Source organism: Crinia signifera, chromosome 2 (assembly GCF_055691185.1).
Source record: "Crinia signifera chromosome 2, ASM5569118v1, whole genome shotgun sequence".
Lineage (NCBI taxonomy): Eukaryota > Metazoa > Chordata > Amphibia > Anura > Myobatrachidae > Crinia > Crinia signifera.
The window spans coordinates 212,164,813-212,186,518 of record NC_139218.1 but is presented as its reverse complement, the minus strand read 5'-3'; the positions used below and the strand labels follow the sequence as shown (position 1 = coordinate 212,186,518).

General features: G+C 43.9%; 1 protein-coding gene across 3 annotated transcripts in view; it reads right to left on the bottom strand.

Annotated features, from left to right (window-relative positions):
• CSMD2 (CUB and Sushi multiple domains 2) overlaps nt 1-21,706 on the bottom strand; it is a 909,603-nt gene that overhangs the window by 60,868 nt on the left and 827,029 nt on the right. For all 3 annotated transcript variants that reach the window (XM_083173665.1, XM_083173666.1, XM_083173667.1), the window contains 3 exons: nt 21,350-21,527; nt 4,231-4,376; nt 1,512-1,592 (listed from right to left, as the gene is read on the bottom strand). In XM_083173665.1, coding sequence (XP_083029791.1) covers nt 1,512-1,592; nt 4,231-4,376; nt 21,350-21,527 — 405 coding nt within the window. The remainder of the gene's footprint in view (nt 1-1,511; nt 1,593-4,230; nt 4,377-21,349; nt 21,528-21,706) is intronic.

Here is a 21,706-nt window from a genome sequence, read left to right as displayed (position 1 = left end):
GGGTGGAAGAGGGGCGTGAAGGGCTGTTTGGGCTCATTACCATATGCGTACGTCCCCGCGTTTCATGGGCGCTCCCTTGAAAACACTGGGCGTACGTATGGTAATGCGGCAGTGGCGCATGTGTGGGGGGCGGACAGCTGACATAGCCGGATGTCAGCTGCCCGCTTTCATATCCCTGCATATCCCTGGTTTCACACAGAAAAATGTCCGAGTGGTCTGGAGCACTCGGGGCTGCCTGAACGCTCGGTCCATCATTCAATGGTCAGCGACCATCGGAGAATGGGGGAGGTTCCCACAGATGGGGAGGAGTTCACATGAAACATCCACTCGCGGTTCATTAGTTTGGTGTCTTACCGCATTCGGACGGTATGAGCGATCCGTATGGTAGGCGGGGCTAAGAACACTCGGTGGCCATCTGAAATACGCATCTGTCCGAGTCAACTAGAATAAGGGCCACAGTTTCCAACAGGCCATCACCCTTTGCCATAATCATATGCTGAGAATTCTACTGTACAGTATGTCAAATATTCCTTGTGATTACATGCTAAGTGAAATTAGAAACAACATGTACTGAGAACTACATATAGAAGTTATACTGTGCACTATAGCCATATTAAAACCAGGGTCATTAACAGATAAGAGCTTCCCAACCAGAGGAGAGATAGGAGGGGTTTAAATCTGTAAGTCTTTATTCCACTATAAGAAAACTTGATAAAACTTTTGTCTCAATAGGTGGATAAACAGTATCCAGGCATTATTAAACTATTAGTTTAAATCTATATACTCCATTGGCATACCTCCCAATGACCCATTCCAGGAGGGATACAATGCTGTTTCTGGACTTCCCTCTTAATGTATTGTTATCATCACTTGATTTGAACAGTTTAAATGATAAGAAAGGTGTTTTAACAGTCATACATTATGAGGGAAGTCCAGGAAGAGAACATTGTGTCCCTCATGGATAGGCTCATGTTGGGAGGTAAGCATTGGTTTCGGTACTTATGTATTATCTGGGCTCCCATGTTAAATGCACCCCATTTTTTCATACCCCTACTATCCAACTACACATGGAGTTGATTTTATATAGTGTGGCGAGCACAGCGAGCCACCGTGCCCGAAGCGTGGTGAGCGCAGCGAGCCCCGCGAGGGGACACGGTCTCATAAGAAAAACGGGAGCCCAGATATTACATAAGTACCTTTGTTTTTATATGATATACGCAAACTATACTTTGCAACCCATTCCAGGAGGAACAAAATCCTATCTACTGTACCTGGACTTTTGTCTTAATTTATTATTGTAAACACCTTTGTTGAAATTCCTTTATTATAATCAATTAAATAGATCAACACAGATGACACCAGGGAAATCCATGTGGATTTTGTCCCTCCTGGAATGGATCATGTTGAAAAGTGTGCCCAATCTAATATACACCCCCTTACCCTGCTCCCCACCCTGTCTTAAGGGTCCTGTAACCCTCCAAGGTTTATTCTGTAAAATTAAGAGTTCTCACCCATCAGGAACTCCTCGCTCCCTGAGAGCACTTCTCCATTTGGAACTGTAGTTGGAGGTTTGCACTTCCGGAGCCGGTATCCTGCCACGATAAGAGATCATTGGTTGGAGAAAGTGATGATTGGCACAAAATGAATGGAAAATATTTAAGTTGGGAAAGCAGATGATGGCTGACACAAGCATGTGCCAAAAGTGGCATAATCAGAGGCGTAGCTAGGGTGGAGCCGGCGGAGCACAAGCTCCGGGCGCAGACATGTCAACTGGCGCTGGAGCCCTGCCGCCGGCTCCCCTGCCCTGCTCGCCAGCTCCCCGGTGTGCTGTAATGAGTGCTCGGCAGCCCTAGCAGTGGCTGAAGGGAGCTGGCGCCATTGGGGCACCTCAGAGTCATGGCGATCAGCCAGAGGCAGGCGTCCGTTTTGCTCTGCAGGAAGTCAATAACGTAACAGTAACCTATTCGCCTCTGGCTGTCTGTGTGAGGAGTGAGGACGCTCAGTGACCCAGCCCATGACCCGCCCATTGGGCAGGTCACTGAACCTCCTCACACAGACAACCAGAGCTCCCCCTTCCACCCTGCACGCTGCCCGACCCACCTCTTCCATCCACTGTGGCCGCCTCTCCTTCTGCACTGGCAAAGTGAACAGCTAGCCGCCCAGCTGCTCACTGCACAGCCCCCCAGCTCTGCTTCCCTGGGCACTCTGCACCCCGCTTTGCTGCCCCTATAATTACTGACAACAGTCAGTCTGCAGGGCCAGCGTCCATAGCCCCGCCCCCTCTCAGCTTTTTGCTGCGATTAGTGGGTAGGCGGCGAGGGGGTGGAGCAAATATGACACTGCTTGTCATGCAATTGTGTCATATTGGCCCCACCCCCTCACCATGACCCGCGAATCGCCGGATTAGGATTATGCCATGGAGGGTTTAAAGAGGAAAAGTGCTGCTGGCCAGACTTGGCAGCAAAGACTGCTGTTGTGGCATCCTCCCTCAGCCTCCCTCAAGATGTCAGTGTAAGTGCACTATATGTATATGTGATGTGATGTGTATGTATGTATATGTGTATATGCAATGGTGTAATTATGGTACCGCAGACCCATCCGCCAGTTTGGAGGAGCCAGCACCGGCTAGGTCTGCGGCGGGCGCACTGTAAATTAAGAGGAGATTAGCTGCTGCAGGGAGAGGCAGGCATCACATACAGGGCCATTTTTACAGGGGTATCGTGCCACTAATATTGCCGCCGGATGACTGGTCCTCATCCACTGGCTGCCCGCCCCGTATGTGCTGCTGCTGCGACTAAATAAAGTAGAGATGCTGACTGATTAAGCCATGCTGCGGTGCCGGAGTAAGGGCGGGATGTACTAAAGGGAAAATGCGGTAAAACCCCCGTTTTACCGCATTTTCCTATGTATCATCACCGGTTCGCCCCGTTTTCGCTGGCCAGGGTACCCTTTAAAAGCCTATGGGCTTCTTTCGCCGCCCGCCGTCCGCGCGCCGCCCCCCCCCCTCCCGTCCTCCTTTAACCTCCTCCTCCCCCTGGTGTCACAGCTGGGAGGACATCCGGCTTCAGGGGGGAGGAGGAGATGCAGGGAGACGCTGGCAGCCGCCGGGAGGTGACAGAGACCCCCGCAGCCCACATCACAGGTATCACGGGGGTCTCCAATACCGCAGCCTGATGCTGGCCGCATATGTTAGTACATATGCGGTAGCATCGCGGCGGCTGCCGTGCGAAGGGCGGCGATGTATGTTGATACATCTCGCCCTAAAGCTGCGTAATCTGAAGTTGATAAGCGCAGTGGGGTGCTTTCCGTTTAAAAAAAAAGAGGAGCCAGCCCAGGATAAGCAGGAAGGGAGGGGAGAGGGGACTGCTGCTGCTAGTGGCCTGAGCCATCCTCTGCTGCTCACATTGTAGCCAGGTGCCCATGCTCACAGCTGGCTGCTTGCAGCACCTGGGGGATAGCGGTGACTGGTGGCTGCTACTGCTGTCTGGTGTTCCAGTAACTTCTCTAGGCTATAATTGTATGTGCTGGACATCATGTGTGGCCTTATGTGTAATTGGCATTACGGCATGTGGCTTTATGTGTAATGGGTATTACAAAGATCGCTAAAATGTGCAATGGGTGTGTGTTGTATAATGTTTGGCCACGCCCCCTTTTCTCAGCTCAAGGGTCCCACCTACTACAGGGTGGGGGGGCGCGAAACATGCCCTTGCTCCGGGCACCGTGGAACCTAGCTACACCACTGGGCATAATCATATGCTTTCACACATATTAAAATTAAGTATTACATAAGTTATACTTACAATGTAGCATAAATAGACTTCAAAATATGATACACTCAAAGACGTTTTCATGGAAATATTTAATTAGCAAACTTAATATAATGACTAGTATTCTCCTTTTTGAGGCATACACAGTTTTGCGATCAATAATCTGCCATTGTCTAGGACAGGGATGGGGAACCTTCGGCCCTCCAGCTGTTGATGAGCTACATATCCCAGCATGCCCCGCAACAGTTTAACATGGCCAAATAGCAACACTAGTAGGGTATGCTGGGATGTGTAGTTCTGGAGGGCCGAAGGATCCCCATCCCTGGTCTAGGATAATGTCTAGTAAGAAAGTGCTTACACTATTAATTTCATATTCTTCAGAATGATGGCAGAAAACATGTGCATCATCATGTCATACCCATGTGTTCAGGTCATTGCTGCTTATCATTCCTTTGTAACTAACCGTAGAAGTATAATGCGAAGATTCCTCCATTGGCAACATTGCTGTGAAAGGTTATAAGGACTTGGTTGGAGGAGCTCAAAGTTGATCTTTTTGTGGAACTGCTGGTGAACACTCCTAGCTGAATGTCAGTGTGTTGGGGCCCATCCCTGCATCACAAAAAAACACATATAGTAAGGTGCAGGTAATAATAATTTTGACTTTGAGGTCACTGCAGTATCATTACTATGTATCACAGCATGTAGCATAATGATCACCAAATGCAAAAAAAGCTGGACTCCTGCAAGAGTTTTCTACTTTAAGGGATTAAAGAGTTATAAGAATATGTGCATGCGTGGGCAGTGGCTAACATAGGGGGTGATTCTGGTTGGTTTGCATAAGAAAAATGCTTCTTTAATGGACAAAACCATATGCACTGCAGGTGGGGCAGATGTAACATGTGCAGAGAGAGTTACATTTGGTTGAGGTGTGTTAAAACTGATGGCTGCGCTAGCGGGCCGGATGCCACGCAGTGATCATATCATCAGTGGGACGCTGGGACAGATAGTGGCGGGTATTAGATATTTTAAAATATCCTGTCAAATGACTGGCCATTCTCTGATTGGCTGAGAGATCTCTCAGCTAATCAGTGGCTGCCCAGAAGGAAGGCAGCTGATTGGCTAAGAGTGCTCTCTATCAGCCAATCAGAGAATGGCCAATCATTTGACAGGTTATTTGAAAAATCCTGCCCGTCCTGGCGTCCCACTGATGATATGATCCCCGCCTGGCGTCCATCCTGCTAACGCATCGGTCAGCACTTGCCGCTCCCTAGTGCAGCGCTAAGCATCTGCTGCCCGCCTCACTGCTCCCTGGTGAGGCTACAGTACCCGCCACTGCCCGTCCTGGCATCCCGCTGATGATAAGATCACCACCCGGCCCGCTAGCTCAGCACCCGCTCCACTGCTCCTCACCACCCGCTGCAGCTACCCCGTTTTACATGTGATAAATCGCAAGTGATTTATCACATGTAAAAAATGGCCCAACAAGTGCCAAATCGTATGTGAGACTCCTGGGGAGCTGCCAGGCGGCTCACAGGAGAATTGGGTCTGACTTGTCCATAGGACAAGTCGGCCTAATGTATGGGGGCCTTTAGGCTGTGATCTCCATAGAAGACTATGGGGACTGCATTAATTGGCAGGGAGAGAGATACCAGAATACATCTATGATTTCTCTATGGTTTACATTTCTCTATGGTTTACATAGGATTTGAGAGGTCATGTGTTTTTGCAGCATACTGGTAGCATGTTATTTTAATCACAGTTCCAATAAAAAAACATATACTGTACATTTTACATATTTTATACTTGAAACCATTTTGATTGCAGACATAGCATCATATGAGAAACACAGAGGCAGGCACATTCGTGTACACCCCACACTGCATACAATGTGATAATTAATGTGAATATGGGGGAAAGAGAATGCAACACAGAAATGAGAATGTGAGCAGTACAATATTCCTCAGGTCAGAATCAGTGACAGTTTCTGAAAACTGTGCAATTTGTCAGTGTCACGCGCGTCCCCCCTCCCAGCCGCTTCCTATCCTATCCTCACTATGCAAGCCTCTGGCCCAAGCGCTGGGGACACTTTGACAATGTCCCCATCCTTTCCAATTAACTTCACTTGCTTTTTAAATTAGTGTTAACGAGCTGTCCTGCCACTATCCATCAGCAACCTCATGGCCCGACCTGCAGTAAGAAAACCCCACAAGTATTTATCAGTGCCATGTAAGAATAATAGATAAAGGAATGCAAACCTAAAATGGAAAAAATAAACAAGTATCAGGTCTCTGCATACCAAATCAGAATTGAGATACTCAAACGGGAAGCAGAGGCTCAATTTGCTTACAAAACATGTTCTAAAGCTCACACTTGTAATGGATAGTGCATGTTCCATTATTTTCTGTCTGATCAGCATCATAGCAGCACGGCTTACAAAACAATTCCTGCAGACTGAAGCAGAAGCTGCAGAAACATCTATCTTGCCCCAGGGCTGAATTACCCAGAAGCCCACTTTTTAATACAATGGCGTACATGCAGGGCACATGTTTCTCATCCCAGACTGCGCATGTCGTCACCAGCATAATTTATATCTACGGCATTGCAGATTCTGCAGAACCTGATATATATATATATATATATATAAAAAGGGGTGTTGTGTCCCTGTCCTGCACCTATAGGTGAGCTGCACTCCTCTAAAGGCTCCGCCGCTAATGGGAGTCTGATGTACAAGATAGAGAGAAGAAGGTCTAGAGGTGCGCTCAGAAGGTGATATCACCAATCCACAATTGTAAAAATACAAAATTTATTTCATACAGTAAAATGGTTTAAAATACATTTGTCGTTTCGTCCACTAGGGACTTTCTCAGGGGTAATACACCAAGATCTAAAAAAGGTGATGAAACAATGCCGTGAAGAACAGTCTTAAGTGGGTATAAAAGATAATTCAGGGTATGAAAGGCTGGAAGGAAGAACAAATGCGAAAAACAATAGGAGGAAAGAGAAGGTGGGCGGTTCCTTATAAGGAACTAACAGTAAAAATGCAGACCAGAATAATTCTCAATTCTGATTTGGTATGCAGAGACCTGATACTTGTTTATTTTTTCCATTTTAGGTTTGCATTCCTTTATCTATTATTCTTACATGGCACTGATAAATACTTGTGGGGTTTTCTTACTGCAGGTCGGGCCATGAGGTTGCTTAAGACTGTTCTTCACGGCATTGTTTCATCACCTTTTTTTTTAGATCTTGGTGTATTACCCCTGAGGAAGTCCCTAGTGGACGAAACGCGTAGGGTTATTTCGCATGATCAATCTACACCTTTGTTCGGAATCATTATGAATTACTACGATCCACCAACAATCTCTGTAAATCACTCATGACAAATGTATTTTAAACCATTTTACTGTATGAAATAAATTTTGTATTTTTACAATTGTGGATTGGTGATATCACCTTCTGAGCGCACCTCTACACCTTCTTCTCTCTGTATGTATATATATATATATATATATATATATATATATACACACACACACACACACATATAATGAAATAAATGAACAATAATAGGAAACATAATAGGAACATGGTTACAGCTCAGCAGAATAATGACTGCTTGAATTCAATTAACTGTACGGGTTGGGTCTGAAATCCCGCCAGTCATAATCCCGAGGATTAAAAACTCAACAGAACCCGGTAAGTATTTTAACCCTATCCCTAATCTCCCCTGTTCTGCAGCCTACCTAACGCTAACCCCAAGACTTATAGCATACCTCCCAACATGACCCTCTCCAGGAGGGACACATTGCTCTGTTTCTGGACTTCCCTCTTAATTTACGATTAGTATCACCTGTGCTGAAACACGTTTTTTTATCAATTAATCTGTTTAATACAGGTAATGGGCAATCATACATTAGTAGGGAAGTATATAAACAGAGCATTGTGTCCCTTCTAGAGAGGGTCATGTTGGGAGGTATGTTATTGTTATTATTCCGCGGTCGGTAATTTGACGGGTTTCCGACTGCCAGGGATATAGACCAACAGAACATATCTCATAGCATACAGGGATATATTTACATAATGTAGAGTAGGTGTATTGCCACATTTCGGAGAAATACAGATTTTAGTTGCACCACTGTTTATTCACTGTGAATAATAATATACATGTATGGAAAGCACATAAGTTTGACCCAACATGGATGAGGCAAAGCCTTTCTGGCTTCACAAGTCCACAATACCAAATCAAACAGATAGTACAAGAGAGTGCAAACTGCTATAATAATAATCAGCCAATAAATTTAAACATAACAAAAGGTATGATAACAATGAAAAGCAATGATACATGTAAAAAGCCCACTTGTATATTGGAATTAGCACTAGTGCTTGCAAAGTTTAAATCAATTAGGTTTTTGGAAGGTTACGGCATAGATCAGGGGCAATGAGCCCAAAAATATTTTATGGTAAGAAAAAGAGCTGATACCATGCAGAATATAGGCTTGGCCTAGCTCCCACAAGGCCATGCCCCAATTTCAAATGGGTTGTGGCCTAGCTGGAACAAGGCCACACCCCATTGTTGCATCTTTGGAATGACATTTGTAGGAGCATGACCTTGTGTCAAACCTCAGTTTTCTGAGGTTGAGACAAGCACATTGAAAATGCACAATTTATGTAATCTTCCCAATACAAAAAAGACGTTATTCCTTTTTCACTTTGCTGTCATTTTTTTTATGCTGACTATCCTTTGTCAATATTTTTTTAAATTCTGGCTTGTATGCAGAGCTACTCGCAGGGATTCTCTCACTTGTGTGTTTGTAAAAACCCAAGTGAAATAATTTGATTTCACTTGTTTCAGTTTTGAAAAAAATGACTCACAAAGGTAAGTACTAGACAGCCCCACTTCCTCTCTACTATGTAGCCGCAGACCTGCTCAGCTGTCCAGCCGCCGCACTAAGCCTCTCACACCTCGCAATCTCTGTTCCCACGGCTCAACGCTGGATACAGCATGCTCCTCCCACAATGTGATGTCATGACATCACGACGAGCACACAACAGAGTAGCACATGGTCAGAGGTGGCATGCAGCAGCACCGCTGGTGCAGGAGCCACAGCTCATTAAGAAAAGAGCCACAGGTTGGCCGCCCCTGGCATCGAGGTTGACAGTCACTAGGTTGGCCACTAATGATCGACAGTTACTAGGTCGACATATAAGAATGGTCATTCCTTAGATTGACATTGTCAAAAGGTCGACCCAAGCTTTAGTTGAACATGGACATGGTTTTCAGGTATTTAGTGTGTACATATGTTGACATGGCCACATGTGCTCGCCATGCTTCGGGCACTCTATTATTTTCATGCTCTATGCCCACTTTGATAGTAAAGTATGAAAAAACACTTTTTGTTAAAACAGTGAAAAACTCATGACAACCGTGCCCATGTCGAACTTAAGCTTATGTCGACCTTCTATCAATGTCAACCTAGGGTATGTCAACCATTCTTAATGGTCGACTTATTGACTATCGACCTAGACATTGTTGGCCCAGGGACCGCATACCTTTTGGAAAGCACACATGCTTATAGTTTCCTAAAGTGCAATTACCAATAAGTCCGCTGTACAATATATGACTGGAACAGTAATAATGAATTACAGTTCACTTTGTCCTTTGTGCAACGAGCGCTATGCTCGACCTCCGCTTATGATGGTAATTTACAATGTGTGTCATTACATTTAACGTGGGTATTGGTATCAAATTCTCCAGATTACGGATGATAAACTCCCCCGATGATATTCCTGGGTAAATGGCAGTGGCACCTGCCTGGCGGCTTTCCCATAAACTGTTTTTCACAGTAATGTATGGCCATTTTGCCAACAAGTCTACATCAGTCCCAGTCTGCTTTGAATTCAGAGCCATATTTTTGTTGCAATTCTTCTCCCCATTAGCTATCTATTCAGCTACAGTTTGTTAAATCTACACAAAATATAGGTTTTAAATAGGAGATTTGTTTCTGTCAAACCTCCACCTCCAAAACTCCTGGTAGGTTTGTAAATGAAAAGTACTACGAATTAAATAAAATTAAATCATGATTGCTATTCAGATATACATATAGCTGGGGCCTGGTAATTTATGTATATTAAGCCCTATACACACACACTAGGTGACTAGGGGAACCACTGAGATGGTTAACTTTATCGTGATTGCCGCTGGTCAAACTAGTCCCTTAGCCCATTTGGTGATTAAGCATTTCTTCTTGTGGTGGCATACTGATCCAGCCAGGCACAGCTTTCCTCTGAGTAGCTAAAAACTTGGTTCCTTGGTTAGCTACCACTCGCAACTTAGATGGAAATAACATGGAATGTAGCAAGTTCAGATCCCTCAGACACCTTTTAAGGGGAAGAAATTGAGCTTGTTCCTCTTGAACTTGCATGGCAAAGCCAGGAACATCTGAAGAATGGCAACAGGATCTTTATTGTGTAAACAATGTACTATAACGGTGCATGGAGGTGCCCCTGGTAGAGGGGTCTTGTAGGAATGCGGTGGGCCCTATCAATGGTGAAATGAGGAGTAAAGGACTCACAAACATAAGTGTCTGTAAGCTTTAAGTGTCAGGGAGGCCAATGAACCCCTACATTGTTTATGCAACCTTATATACAGTATCAGACAACTTATTTTGCATAATGGTCAGAAGGGCATGCAAGTCTTCTAGGTTGGAAATGCGAGCCTAGGCTTCACCCACCTGGTCTCTTTGAAGGTCCTTCTATAGACAAGTCCAGTTGAACTTTACTCATTTTATCAGCTAACCTTTTCTCACTAGAGGCAACAGCCTCCAGCACCTGCTTTAACATAACTTCAGGAGTATCAAGGGACTCAGAGGCAACATGGGGACACATGGAGGCAGAGGCTGGTGGTTTTGGAGGTTCTCTAGATGAAGGCACAAATTGGATAGATGCAGGAGCTCATAGAATAAAAATATGAAGCAGCAAGGCACAGTTCACAATAGGTCCAGAGCTACAGACCACCAAAATAGTGTAGAGAACAGTGCTTTCATAACCTTAGGCAGATATTGCAGTTATGGATGAACAATGCTCACTAACACTGTCCAAGATGCCACTTGCAGGTCCTCCGCTCACACTTATCCATTGTGCTGCAGGAAGTATGAGGGCTACACTCCTGGACACCTGCTGTAGCCCACCTGCTGAAGACCCTGACTGCCAGAACCCAAATCAGGGGCCACTACAGGGGGAGAGGTCACAATGTCCAGGCACCAGGGAGACCACATTGCCAGATACCTCACAGGGCCACTCCCTGGGACCAGTCGCCTGCTAGAACGCATCAATAAGCCACACAAGAGGTCAGCAAGGGGGTAGAAGCACTGCAATGCTGGTGGGACGGCTGACAATGGCTCAGGATGGGATGCCATTGGTGCGCCAAACAACTGCAGCTTACTCCATCGCTGCCATGACCACAGATCCGGAACTATTTATTTAGCGGATTTGGGCTATATGACAGAAAGCAATTCCAGACCTTTCAACATGGCCTCATCAGTGCTGTACAAAATGCCCTGTCACTTAATTTACTTACTATCAGTGTTCAATTCAAAGTGTGATGCTTTAAAAACAACTTTTTAATCAAGTAATTAATTAATTCCATGTGACTGCAAAAATAAATTAAGTGCATGCTCTGGAGCAGAGCATTTTCTACTCACTGGTTCAGTTATGTTTTAGGGTGGATACTCTCCAAATATAACCATATCTAGCTCAGACACCCCATCAAACAAAGACATATTTCACATACCGATGGAGCCATCCTCATCTAGCCCTTTAATAGGATTAAGTGAGCAACAGGATTACTCTGCTAATTCTCTACTGTATTGTTCTATGTATTGTATTTCATCTGCGAACAATAGGCCTTGGCTCAGCATGGCTATCCAGTAGATGGCTAGATTCTGACTGGCACCATCTGTATGATAAGCAATGCTGCTGAAGAAACAATTAAATTACAAAGAAAATGCAGTTTACTATTAAGAATTGGAAGATGGCATATGAAACCGTACCTAAAGATTAGGTGGAGAATCCTGTTTTGATCCTCGTGATTACTTTCCCATAAAATATATGTTCATTCATAAAAACTTATTTTCTGCTTAAATTTCATTGTTGAATAATGTAAACTACATGTATAATTCCACATGTTTCTCCATATCAGCCTTTTATCTTATATAGGATATAAAGTATGTTTGTTTGTTTGTCCAGTTATGCATTTGAAAATCCCATGCACCTATCAGGATGAAACCAACTCGATATGGTCCAGTTGGATCCTGATCAGGTTTTAGGGGGCAACATTGATAATAGAATAAAAACTTTAAACCCAACACGTAATGTAAAAGTTATTATAAAACTGAACAGAAAGGACAGCTGGGTATCAAGTCTACTGGTGACGCTAAAACAACAACAACAACACCACGATACTGGGCAGCCACCTCATGGGTCTGTTGGAACAGCTGCTAAACTGCTAATTATTTTTAAAATGCTGACATTTACATAGCTGGGTACCTTAGTTATCTGTAATCATTTGAATGAAATATGTGTATACTGATTGTAATTGTAAATGTTATTGATTGATGTTGAAGCCATGAATATACACATGTAAATCAACTGTAATGAAACTAATTGTAGCGGAAATGTTTGGCATTTATATAACTAGTTTTGGCTTGGGTGCAGCTATTTGTTGATTAGGCGCTATTCTGCTTCAACTAAGAAAGGTTATGTGCACCTTGTTGACTTACTATGACGGAAGTACTGTATGGCTCCTAACTAGAAATGTGCCATTCGGTTTCCCTGAAATTTTAACACATCCGGATTTATGAGTCGAACCAATTTTTCCAAATTATATTCTGTTTTTCTCATTTTGTTTTAATCAAATTTTATCGACTCTAGCAAAACCAAAACTCAATAACGAAGTAGAACCAAAACCAAAACATTGGGGTCTGTGCACATCTCTACTCGTAACATTCTGAAGTTTTTAATTAGACATAAGGGCCTGAACTATACATAAAGGAAGCATGACCCTGCCCCAAACCTTCTCCCCTCCCCCTAAAAAGCGCTTAACCATAATCTGGTGCCGCATACAGCAGAAAATGTGTTCCTTTTCTGGTGCACACTGCACCATATTACAGATATACATGTTCTAACAAATTTTGCCCCAATGCATGAGTTGGGGCATACATAGATTCAACTGGGGGTTGGTGAAAAAAAAACACATAAACACATTTAATCAAGACTGTCCTATCAAAACCCATGTTACTGCTACTGTGGTATCTGATCTACAGTAGCAGCATAATATGCTCTGCATGGAGATGTGGTAGTCTGTCAAGTTAAGAGTTTCAGCTTGGCATCGCTATGATGAGCAACTCAGGTAAAAAAAAGATGAGAGGATTGGCTAAAGGGTGATAAATTGTGGCTGGAGGCCAACCAGCTGTGTAACGCTGCTGCGGAGACAGTTCTGAAGTCAGGGTGCCACATAAATCCACTGTCACGCAGCATAGGAGTGGGAGTAGGAAATGATACACTTTTAATAACAGGCAGTGTTTTCCTGGCAACACAACAGTTAAGTATGGCTTGCCCACACATCACATATAGGTAAAGAGGGCCAAGTGTTGTGTAAAGTAGCCAGCTCTTAGATCAAACAGCAAGGCAGGGGAAAGTGGGTTTTGATGCAGCATCATGCATATGGGTTATTTTCCCTGTGCATATGGCTTATTCTTATTAGTTAGGATTGCTTATCATGCACAGTGGGTATGCACCAAGTTTCAGTCATCAAATGTCAGAATCGTGAAACCTATTAGTTCTGGGTACAGGCTGCAATCTGTGTAACATACCGTATATACTCGAGTATAAGCCGAGGCACCTAATTTTACAACAAAAAAACTGGGAAAACGTATTGACTCAAGTGGGACCCTCACTCGAGTATTAGCTGAGGGGGGCTTTTTCAGCATAAAAAAATGTTCTGAAAAAGTAGGCTTATACTCGAGTATATTTGGTAATCAGATTCTTCTGCCAATGTGATTAAAGCCCATGGGAGATGGATGTTTTCCATGTACAAGGGGTCTGTGTCTTGCAACCATTGGTAGTACAGTGCATTTCTGTCAAGAGAGTACCACATGAAAACTATCTATAGTACAGTATGGGTGTGCAGAGATTCTCTTTCCTACTAAGGGATCCTGAATTTCTTTTGGATTCCCAGGAGTTTCTGCGGTTTTCTCTGTCACCAATATGCTATCATCTTCCCTTACTCTCTTGTTGTTTCTGGTTTTTGTTTAATTACATCTAATTTATGGCTCAGGTGTTTGTCTGTTACAGTACTTACAGTACTTTGTGTCAAAGGTTTACCACATGATTTGTGGTCCCTGTGGAAATTGGCCTATTCTTCTGTTTCCTCTTTTTTAAGCCTCATGTGGTGAGCATGTGAACATTCCTCATGTAGTGTGGCCTGTTGGTTTTGGATTATACAATGTGGAAGAATTTTTTACATCTTCTGTCCCACATTGCTAAATGAGGGTCCTCTATGTAATATTTTGATATTACATTTGGGAGGAAACGACTGAGGCACTTATCGAAGACATCATGTGGATTAGGTCTGAGATGTATGCGGTCTGGACATGCTAAGTTGTGTGTCTAGGGTGGTTTGGAGATGCAGTTAGAGGAAAGTGGCTGTCATACTGTATAAATGGCCATAAGGCTGTAGCACATCATATTTTGTCCCTTCCGAGGTTGGTAGCTAGACACCTTCAGGGTTGGTATGATTGTGTGCATTTATACAAAGAGACAAAGCTCACTTTACCCGCAAAGTCTAAACAGTTTTTTTTGGGTAGCATTTTTAGGATAAGCAGGTTTACGTTGCAGCTGCTGATTAGGTTCCGGATTTGTCAGAAAAGCACTGGCTGCAGGTGGCCAGAGTGGGCATTAGATTGGTTATACCCCATTGTCCTTAGATTCAAGCAGGTATTTGGCTCCAACTCAATGATCAGGCAGTGGCATTTTTTGAGGGGCTGTGTCAAAAATGGAAATAGTTACTTGGCAACCCCAGTGATGTTATTGTCAGGGATTCACTCCCAACTGTATTAGTAGTAATGAAGGCAGGCTGTTAATGTCAGCCTTAGTGCTTTCCTTACACTTTTATTTTTGCATTTCAATTAAAACTGTGCCCTTTTCACTAATTCAGTTGTCAGTGTCTTTATGCTCAGTATGAGTTAGCTAAGGGCATAAGTGGGTAAGAGTTGAAGCCCGTATGGTCAGCGATGATCAGCTACATATAGTTGCAACCTAGACAGCAAACAATAGACGACGTACAAGATTCAAAATAATAATAGTAATATTATTATTATTATTATTATTATTATTATTATTAAGAATTAAATGGTCCCACTGTGAACAAAGAGCGTATTGTTCGTCCCAGAAAAATCCATATATCACCAATAGAGTTACAAGTAAGGATTCTAGAGATAGAGAACTTATGAGCGCTTTATTTCCACACCATCTATCCACTGACAGAACCAATGTAAACATACTGGAAATAACTGGAAAAAAGTGGGGCCAAGCTACTGTATTATCCGTACATACAGATAATTACTAGGGTATTACAAATGTGTGTCAAGGCATTGAGATTGTATGCTTCGATGGGCCGGGGACTGATGTAAATGATAACTGTGCAGCACTGTGTAATATGATTGGTTTTATATAAATAAGCAACAGTAATAATATAGATAGATACACACAATAACATGCATTATCTCTGGTATACAGATACAGACAATAGAATTACAGAACAGAAATGTGCATATACAGAAAATAAAAAAAGTTACCTTTTATAAAGCAAAAGAAAAGTGCTGCCTAAACACAATCAGATCATTCATTTATGAGAAATATAAGCTACAGTAGCCTAGAACTGTGAATCATTACAGCGTCAATGACCGAGAATACTGTTCATTGTATCTCTTAGGGGACATAGGGCTATCTACTTTATGGGTCAAACGTTTGTATTTTAAATAGGTTGGGATCTCTGCATATGCAGGTGTGTCCTTGCAGCAGCATCACGACTGCAACTAGCTGTATCCACGCGTGACCCATTGGCAGGGGAATATTGACTCATGAATGGCTGTGGGTGAATTAATTGTGGCAAATGACCCGCAGTTGTGATAACTCATATGTATAAGTGCAGGGGATAAGAGGATAAGTGAGGGGATATGATTAATATATAGAATACATAAAGGGTCAATGCAGCAATCTATCTGGGGATCTGTTTACAAGAAGGACTGTACATAGGACATATGGTCGCCCCTAAGATTAGAGGATTGGAATTTATCACCAAGCATAGGAAGGGTTTCTTTACAGTAAGAGCAGTTAAGATATGGAATCCAGAGAAGGTTGTGATGGCAAATTCTATTGATACCTCTAAAAATGGGTTAGACCAGTGGTTCCCAAACTGTGTGCCTAGGCACTCTGGGGTGCCCCAGGACACTTGCAAGGGTGCCTTGGGTTGGTGGACCAAGATCAATTCATATTATTTATGGTCAATGTCCCAGGCAAAACCAGTGCTAGTGGCTGCCAATCATAATATATGTGGACAAACAGAAGCAAATCCTGTCCCTCACCAGATAACTGTGACATATAAACACAATGCACAATGCCTTGACAATATTTTGATGCTCTAGGGCGCCGTGATTCAAAAAAATTTGGGAACCCCTGGGTTAGACACAATATTTACAGACAATAATATCCAGGGGTATAATAATGTATTATAATGTACTATAGTAGACGCAGATTGGACAGCTACTTTGGGTCATCGGGGACTCTGGTTTATAATGCATAGATGGTAACCTCATCCAGGCCGTTTACACCACAGAAGATCAGTTATAGGTTGAACTTGATGGACCGTCTTTTTTCCACCTCACAAACTATGTTACTATGTACTGCATGTTCAAGCATAGAATCTGTTTCAGAGCTGGAAACAATGCAAAGTAATAACTTTTTACCAGATTATAATGTAAGGGGTGCAAATACATGCTTTTGGGTTGTTGTTTTTTTAGCATGCACAGTAAATACTAGCTGCTTTTGCATGTAGCCCATAAATGATGGACATTTGTTTTTCTAAATCCCTCTTTTAAATATGCAACATGCTTTTGACAAGGTGTAAAAATGTATGTGGTTCAAAACAATCAGCAATAAACACCACAATCTGCCTGGCAAACAGGTTGTCACATCCACCATGGCGCTTGCCTAAAGACCCCTGTACTGTGCCCAGTCCTGGACCCTCTAAGTGCACTAAAACCATGGCGCTCACCTCTGTTATGTCTCTGGCTCCACTGGGGTACATGTGGCCGTGTTGTCATCGCGTGGTGACACTGGTGTATTGTGCTCCAGCTCCATGCAGGACATGAGTAGCATATCGCCATGTGTGTTTGTGCCTGGTCTGTGTCTGTGTAAAGGCCGGTGCTTGTGCAGCTGCATACAATCAGGGCTTCCCAGCCTCTCCTGCACGGCTCCACCTCCCTCTCTGATTGCCTGACCAATCCCAGCACAGCTCACCTGGTAAGTACTGGCTGCTCAGGCTAGTCCAGCAGTCAGTACAATGATGTCGATCCCGTAGCATCATTGCCTACCTGGCTCTGTAGTACTCACTACAATCCTGAGCTTCCACTCTCACCTGGCTCTGTACTTCCCACTACAATCCTGAGCTTCCCCTGGAGAAGATCCTGCTGGCCGTTTACTGCATCAAGTACCACCAGACTCTGCTTACCGCCTATGTGGACAGCGAGGTCAGATCCTCAAAGGGGTCTCACCTTGCTATACTCCCGACGGTCACTTCCAAAGGTTACCTCTGGCAGCAGCCACGACCATAAACTGCAAGGATTCCTCTTCTCCAGTTATCTTAATTTATTATCTTCAAATCATCATCCACATCACCCAATCATCCAATCTACTAACCTTCATCCAATCTTCAAATCCTCATCCAATCTGCAACCAATCATCCAATCTTCAAATCATCATCCACATCACCCAATCATCCAATCTTCTAACCTTCTTCCAACCTTCATCCAATCTTCCAATCTGCATTCGTTCTTCAAGTCATCCAATCCTCAATTCCTTCTGCAACCCTTAATTACTACTCTGGTTTATATTCTATTCCACTCTTCAATTATATTGCAATATTCTTCAAGGACCAAGCTTCATCATCTATTATAATACTTTCTGGACAATTGACTTTATATTTGCATACTTGCCATATCACATTATCACTGTCTGCAATATCTTCATTAAATTCATTATATTTTATCCTCCTTGTTTCACTCCCTTCTGTCGTGGATGCAACCACCATACGTTAAGCACCCAGCCTCCGTCACTCTCCAGCTGGTGCTTCTAAGAGCGTGACACAGGTGCTCCATCACAGTATTAAGTAATGTGGCAAATTCAGGGCATTTTCGAAGCGATCTCACTAGACCTCTTAAAAAATGGCCCTACATCGCTCCGTGTGTAGGGGTCACATCGATAGCGATGTGTGGCCCCGCATGTCGCAAGCATGCTGGATTAATCTAGTTCATTGGCAGTTAGGGTAAGTGTTCTTACTGAAGAACACTGGCCCTGACAGGTCACTCAGCACACAGTGTGACACATCACTGTGTGCTGAGCGATCCTGCTGAAGCATTCTGAGCGATCTAGCATTGATCAGAATGCTTCAGCATCTCTTCATATATAGGCCCCTTAAGGTTGCGTTTACAGATGTAGCCCTCTTAATCCTTGCAGGGGCTGGCAATTCTATCGCCAGCACCCGCCAGCAGCCAGCTACCGCCAGGGGCGCACACACACGAGACTCTTGCGTGCTCCGTGGTTACGGAGCCTGCCGGGGGTCCCTGCCGCCTCCCCCGCCGGTCCCCCTTGCCGGCTTGACCCCCCCGAACTGGGCAGCGTCTCCCTGAAGCAGAGACGGGCAGGGAGATGCTGCCCAACTGCCGTGATACCGGGACGCGCGTGCTTCCCAGTCCCTATCGCCGGCGCTCGCCAGTGAAAGGGATCTAGTGGGCACCGGGAAAAGTTAAAGTCGGCTCCATCTGTACATTAAAATGTCATGATCACCCTGCTACATGTTACATGCACTACGTGTTCTTGACTAATTAATAGATCTGATCAGTCTAGATCAGTGGTCGTCAACCTTGTTCGAGGTGTGAACTACCCGAGAAAAAATTAAACCGCTTGAAGAGTTACTAAAAATGTTTTAATAAAAATCTGCAAATTTCTCATGTGGTTCCCATACCTGTCTGGCCAACTTACAACGGATCCCCTCTCCATCTCGCAGTGACTCTCAACTACCTTCCCACTTATCTCTGTGGGAGTGTCAGCTGTTCTGCTGCCTCCCACCAGTGGCTACCGGTGGTGTGCATCTTTCTGGGTCGCCGTTGCAGCCTCCAGTCTGTTATGGGACAATGACACTGGATCCCTCTGCAGCTGCCGAGGGCTTCCAGGTTCTCTCTTCCTACCTTGTGGAGGCTCTCGGATTCAGCTCCTGATTTCAGGCAATTATTCCCAGCTGACAGCATTACTGTAGCTAGGCAAGGTACCCATACTATGACCATGAGCTACTGGTAGCTCGCGAGCTACAGGTTGGAGACCACTGGTCTAGATCACTACCTACATTAAAACTGAGAGTATATGACATATGGAGTTATACAAAACCCTGCTGATATCGGCAAACACAGAATGTTCTGTTTCAAATAAGTTATTCTTATTACTTTAGTGCCTCAGCAGTCACTAAAGATGTAAAATCAATGTAATGAAAATTGGAAAGAGGTACAAGAGTATAAAAATAAGAAATGTTTAATTCTGAATATGGTGTATTGTGGGTTAAGCAGCCTGTATAATCCATTTAGTTCTCAGCAAGTCCTTCTGTAGATAACAGGTTGCTTTGATATTCCAGATATAAGGACTCTGCAGGAATTCTGTCTGTGCTAGAAATGGACTGAAGGATTCCAGCTATGCAGTAAGGAGCGTAGGGCAGAACCCCACAGGCCGCAGCAGAATCTAAAAGCCATCACCTGCTACACAGTATGAGGTTTTCAAGATACATCATACAAAATGGAATTAAACCCTATGAGATTGCTAAGCATTGTTTGCATTCTGAATATCCAGCTTCAGAAATTAAAAACAAATAGATTCTAAAGATAAATCTTAATACTGCTATTTTATACCCAACAAAATAAGCCTCAATGGATTGCTGTCTTTAACTGCTGGCTTGTCAAGCAACATGGCTACACATGCCCCAGACTCAGCAGAGCAGTAGCACACAAAGCTGGTAAGTTTATCCGGGCTGCGGGGGTGAGAGGGCCGCAGGATGCACATGATAGGGGGCTGGTTGCCTGCACAAGAAGTACTGTAGGATGGCTGCAGTTTGGATGCACAGAAGGGGCCTGTCTGGACACACAGAGAAGGGGGTTGTGCTGGAAGCTGAAGACAGATACAGAAGGAACAGTAAGTTTGCTAGAAAGAAAAAAAATAGGTCTGGCTGGAAATATCCAGCCACTGCCCTCAGTTTTCTTCAGCATCCAGTAGAGTAACTATGGAGTGTGCAGGGGTTGCAACTGCTATGGGGACCGGATCTTGGGGAGCCCAAGGGCTCAGCAGGCATCCCCTGCACCCTTTAGATTTTTTAAAGTAGTGCATGGCCTACATCACAAAACGTACCAGGAAAGACTAAAAGATCTAAATATGTATACTTTAGAGCAGAGAAGGGAAAGGGGGGACATGATAGAAACTTTCAAATATATCAAGGGTTTTAACAAGGTACAGGTGGGAGACATTCGTCACAGGAAGAGGAGCAGCAGAACACGAGGACATGCACTGAAACTAGAGGGAGGAAGATTCAGGGGAAATGTATTAAGTAATGGTTGTCTCAATTTTTTTAAACTACTGCTCCCCCCACCCTCATCTCCTCCCTCTCTCCTATTTTTTTCTGTTTTCCACTATCTCCCTCCCCCAGCCTCCCTCTCTTTCATGTATGCCCCCTCCCTCTCTATGCCTTCGTCATTGACTGAATAGCTCTGGAGGATCAATTAGCCCTCAGTAAATTGAGTCCCCCCTTAAAATTATAGTCATTAATACCAGATAATGATGTTTCAGTAATGATGTTGAATGACATACCATTTTAAGCAAAACATTTTGGAAACTTAGCTACATTATTTGTATGGTCAGGGCCATACCTAAGAGGGTGACAGCAAGCACAGTGTAGGGCTCGGTGGTTGGCACCGTTGCCACCCCATGGCCTAATTTTTTAGCTGGCAGTGGGCCAGGAAAGGCACACTGCAGGCAGGATCACTGCCACAGCACTGTCAGAGCATTCTTTAGATGCTCCATACCGGCACCCTGCAGTCTGTACAGCTGATCGGAGCAGCTTCAGGACATTCAGGTCAGCACAGTGCTATATATGAATTATGAATAGGGCAAATTTAAATCCTTTTACTGTACAAAATACAAGGCAGTTAACTGTGCACTAACAGTGGATTTTAAGATTACAAATGACTTTCCTAGAAAACTAGGTTGCTTACCAGACAGTGATGTGATCATTCTGTGGTTCTGTTTCCAGGATTGTAAAGTTGATGTGAACTCCGAATCCAACTGGAACCGTGATGATCCAGGAACAGTCTAGGGAATTTGGGTACTGATTGGGAAAGCCAGGAGAGTATATGGATCCATTGAATGCTGTGACATTTCCTCCACATGGAACTGAACAGCACATGAAGGAACAAACAAAAAACCCACTTGGAATTGGATATGGTATGGTGAAAAGAAAATAAATACAGTACATGCAGATCTTTCTGTATCTGATCTAGACCAGTGGTAGCCAACCCTAGCCCTCGAGAGCTACCAACAGTTCACATTTTCCAGACAACCTAGCTGCTGCA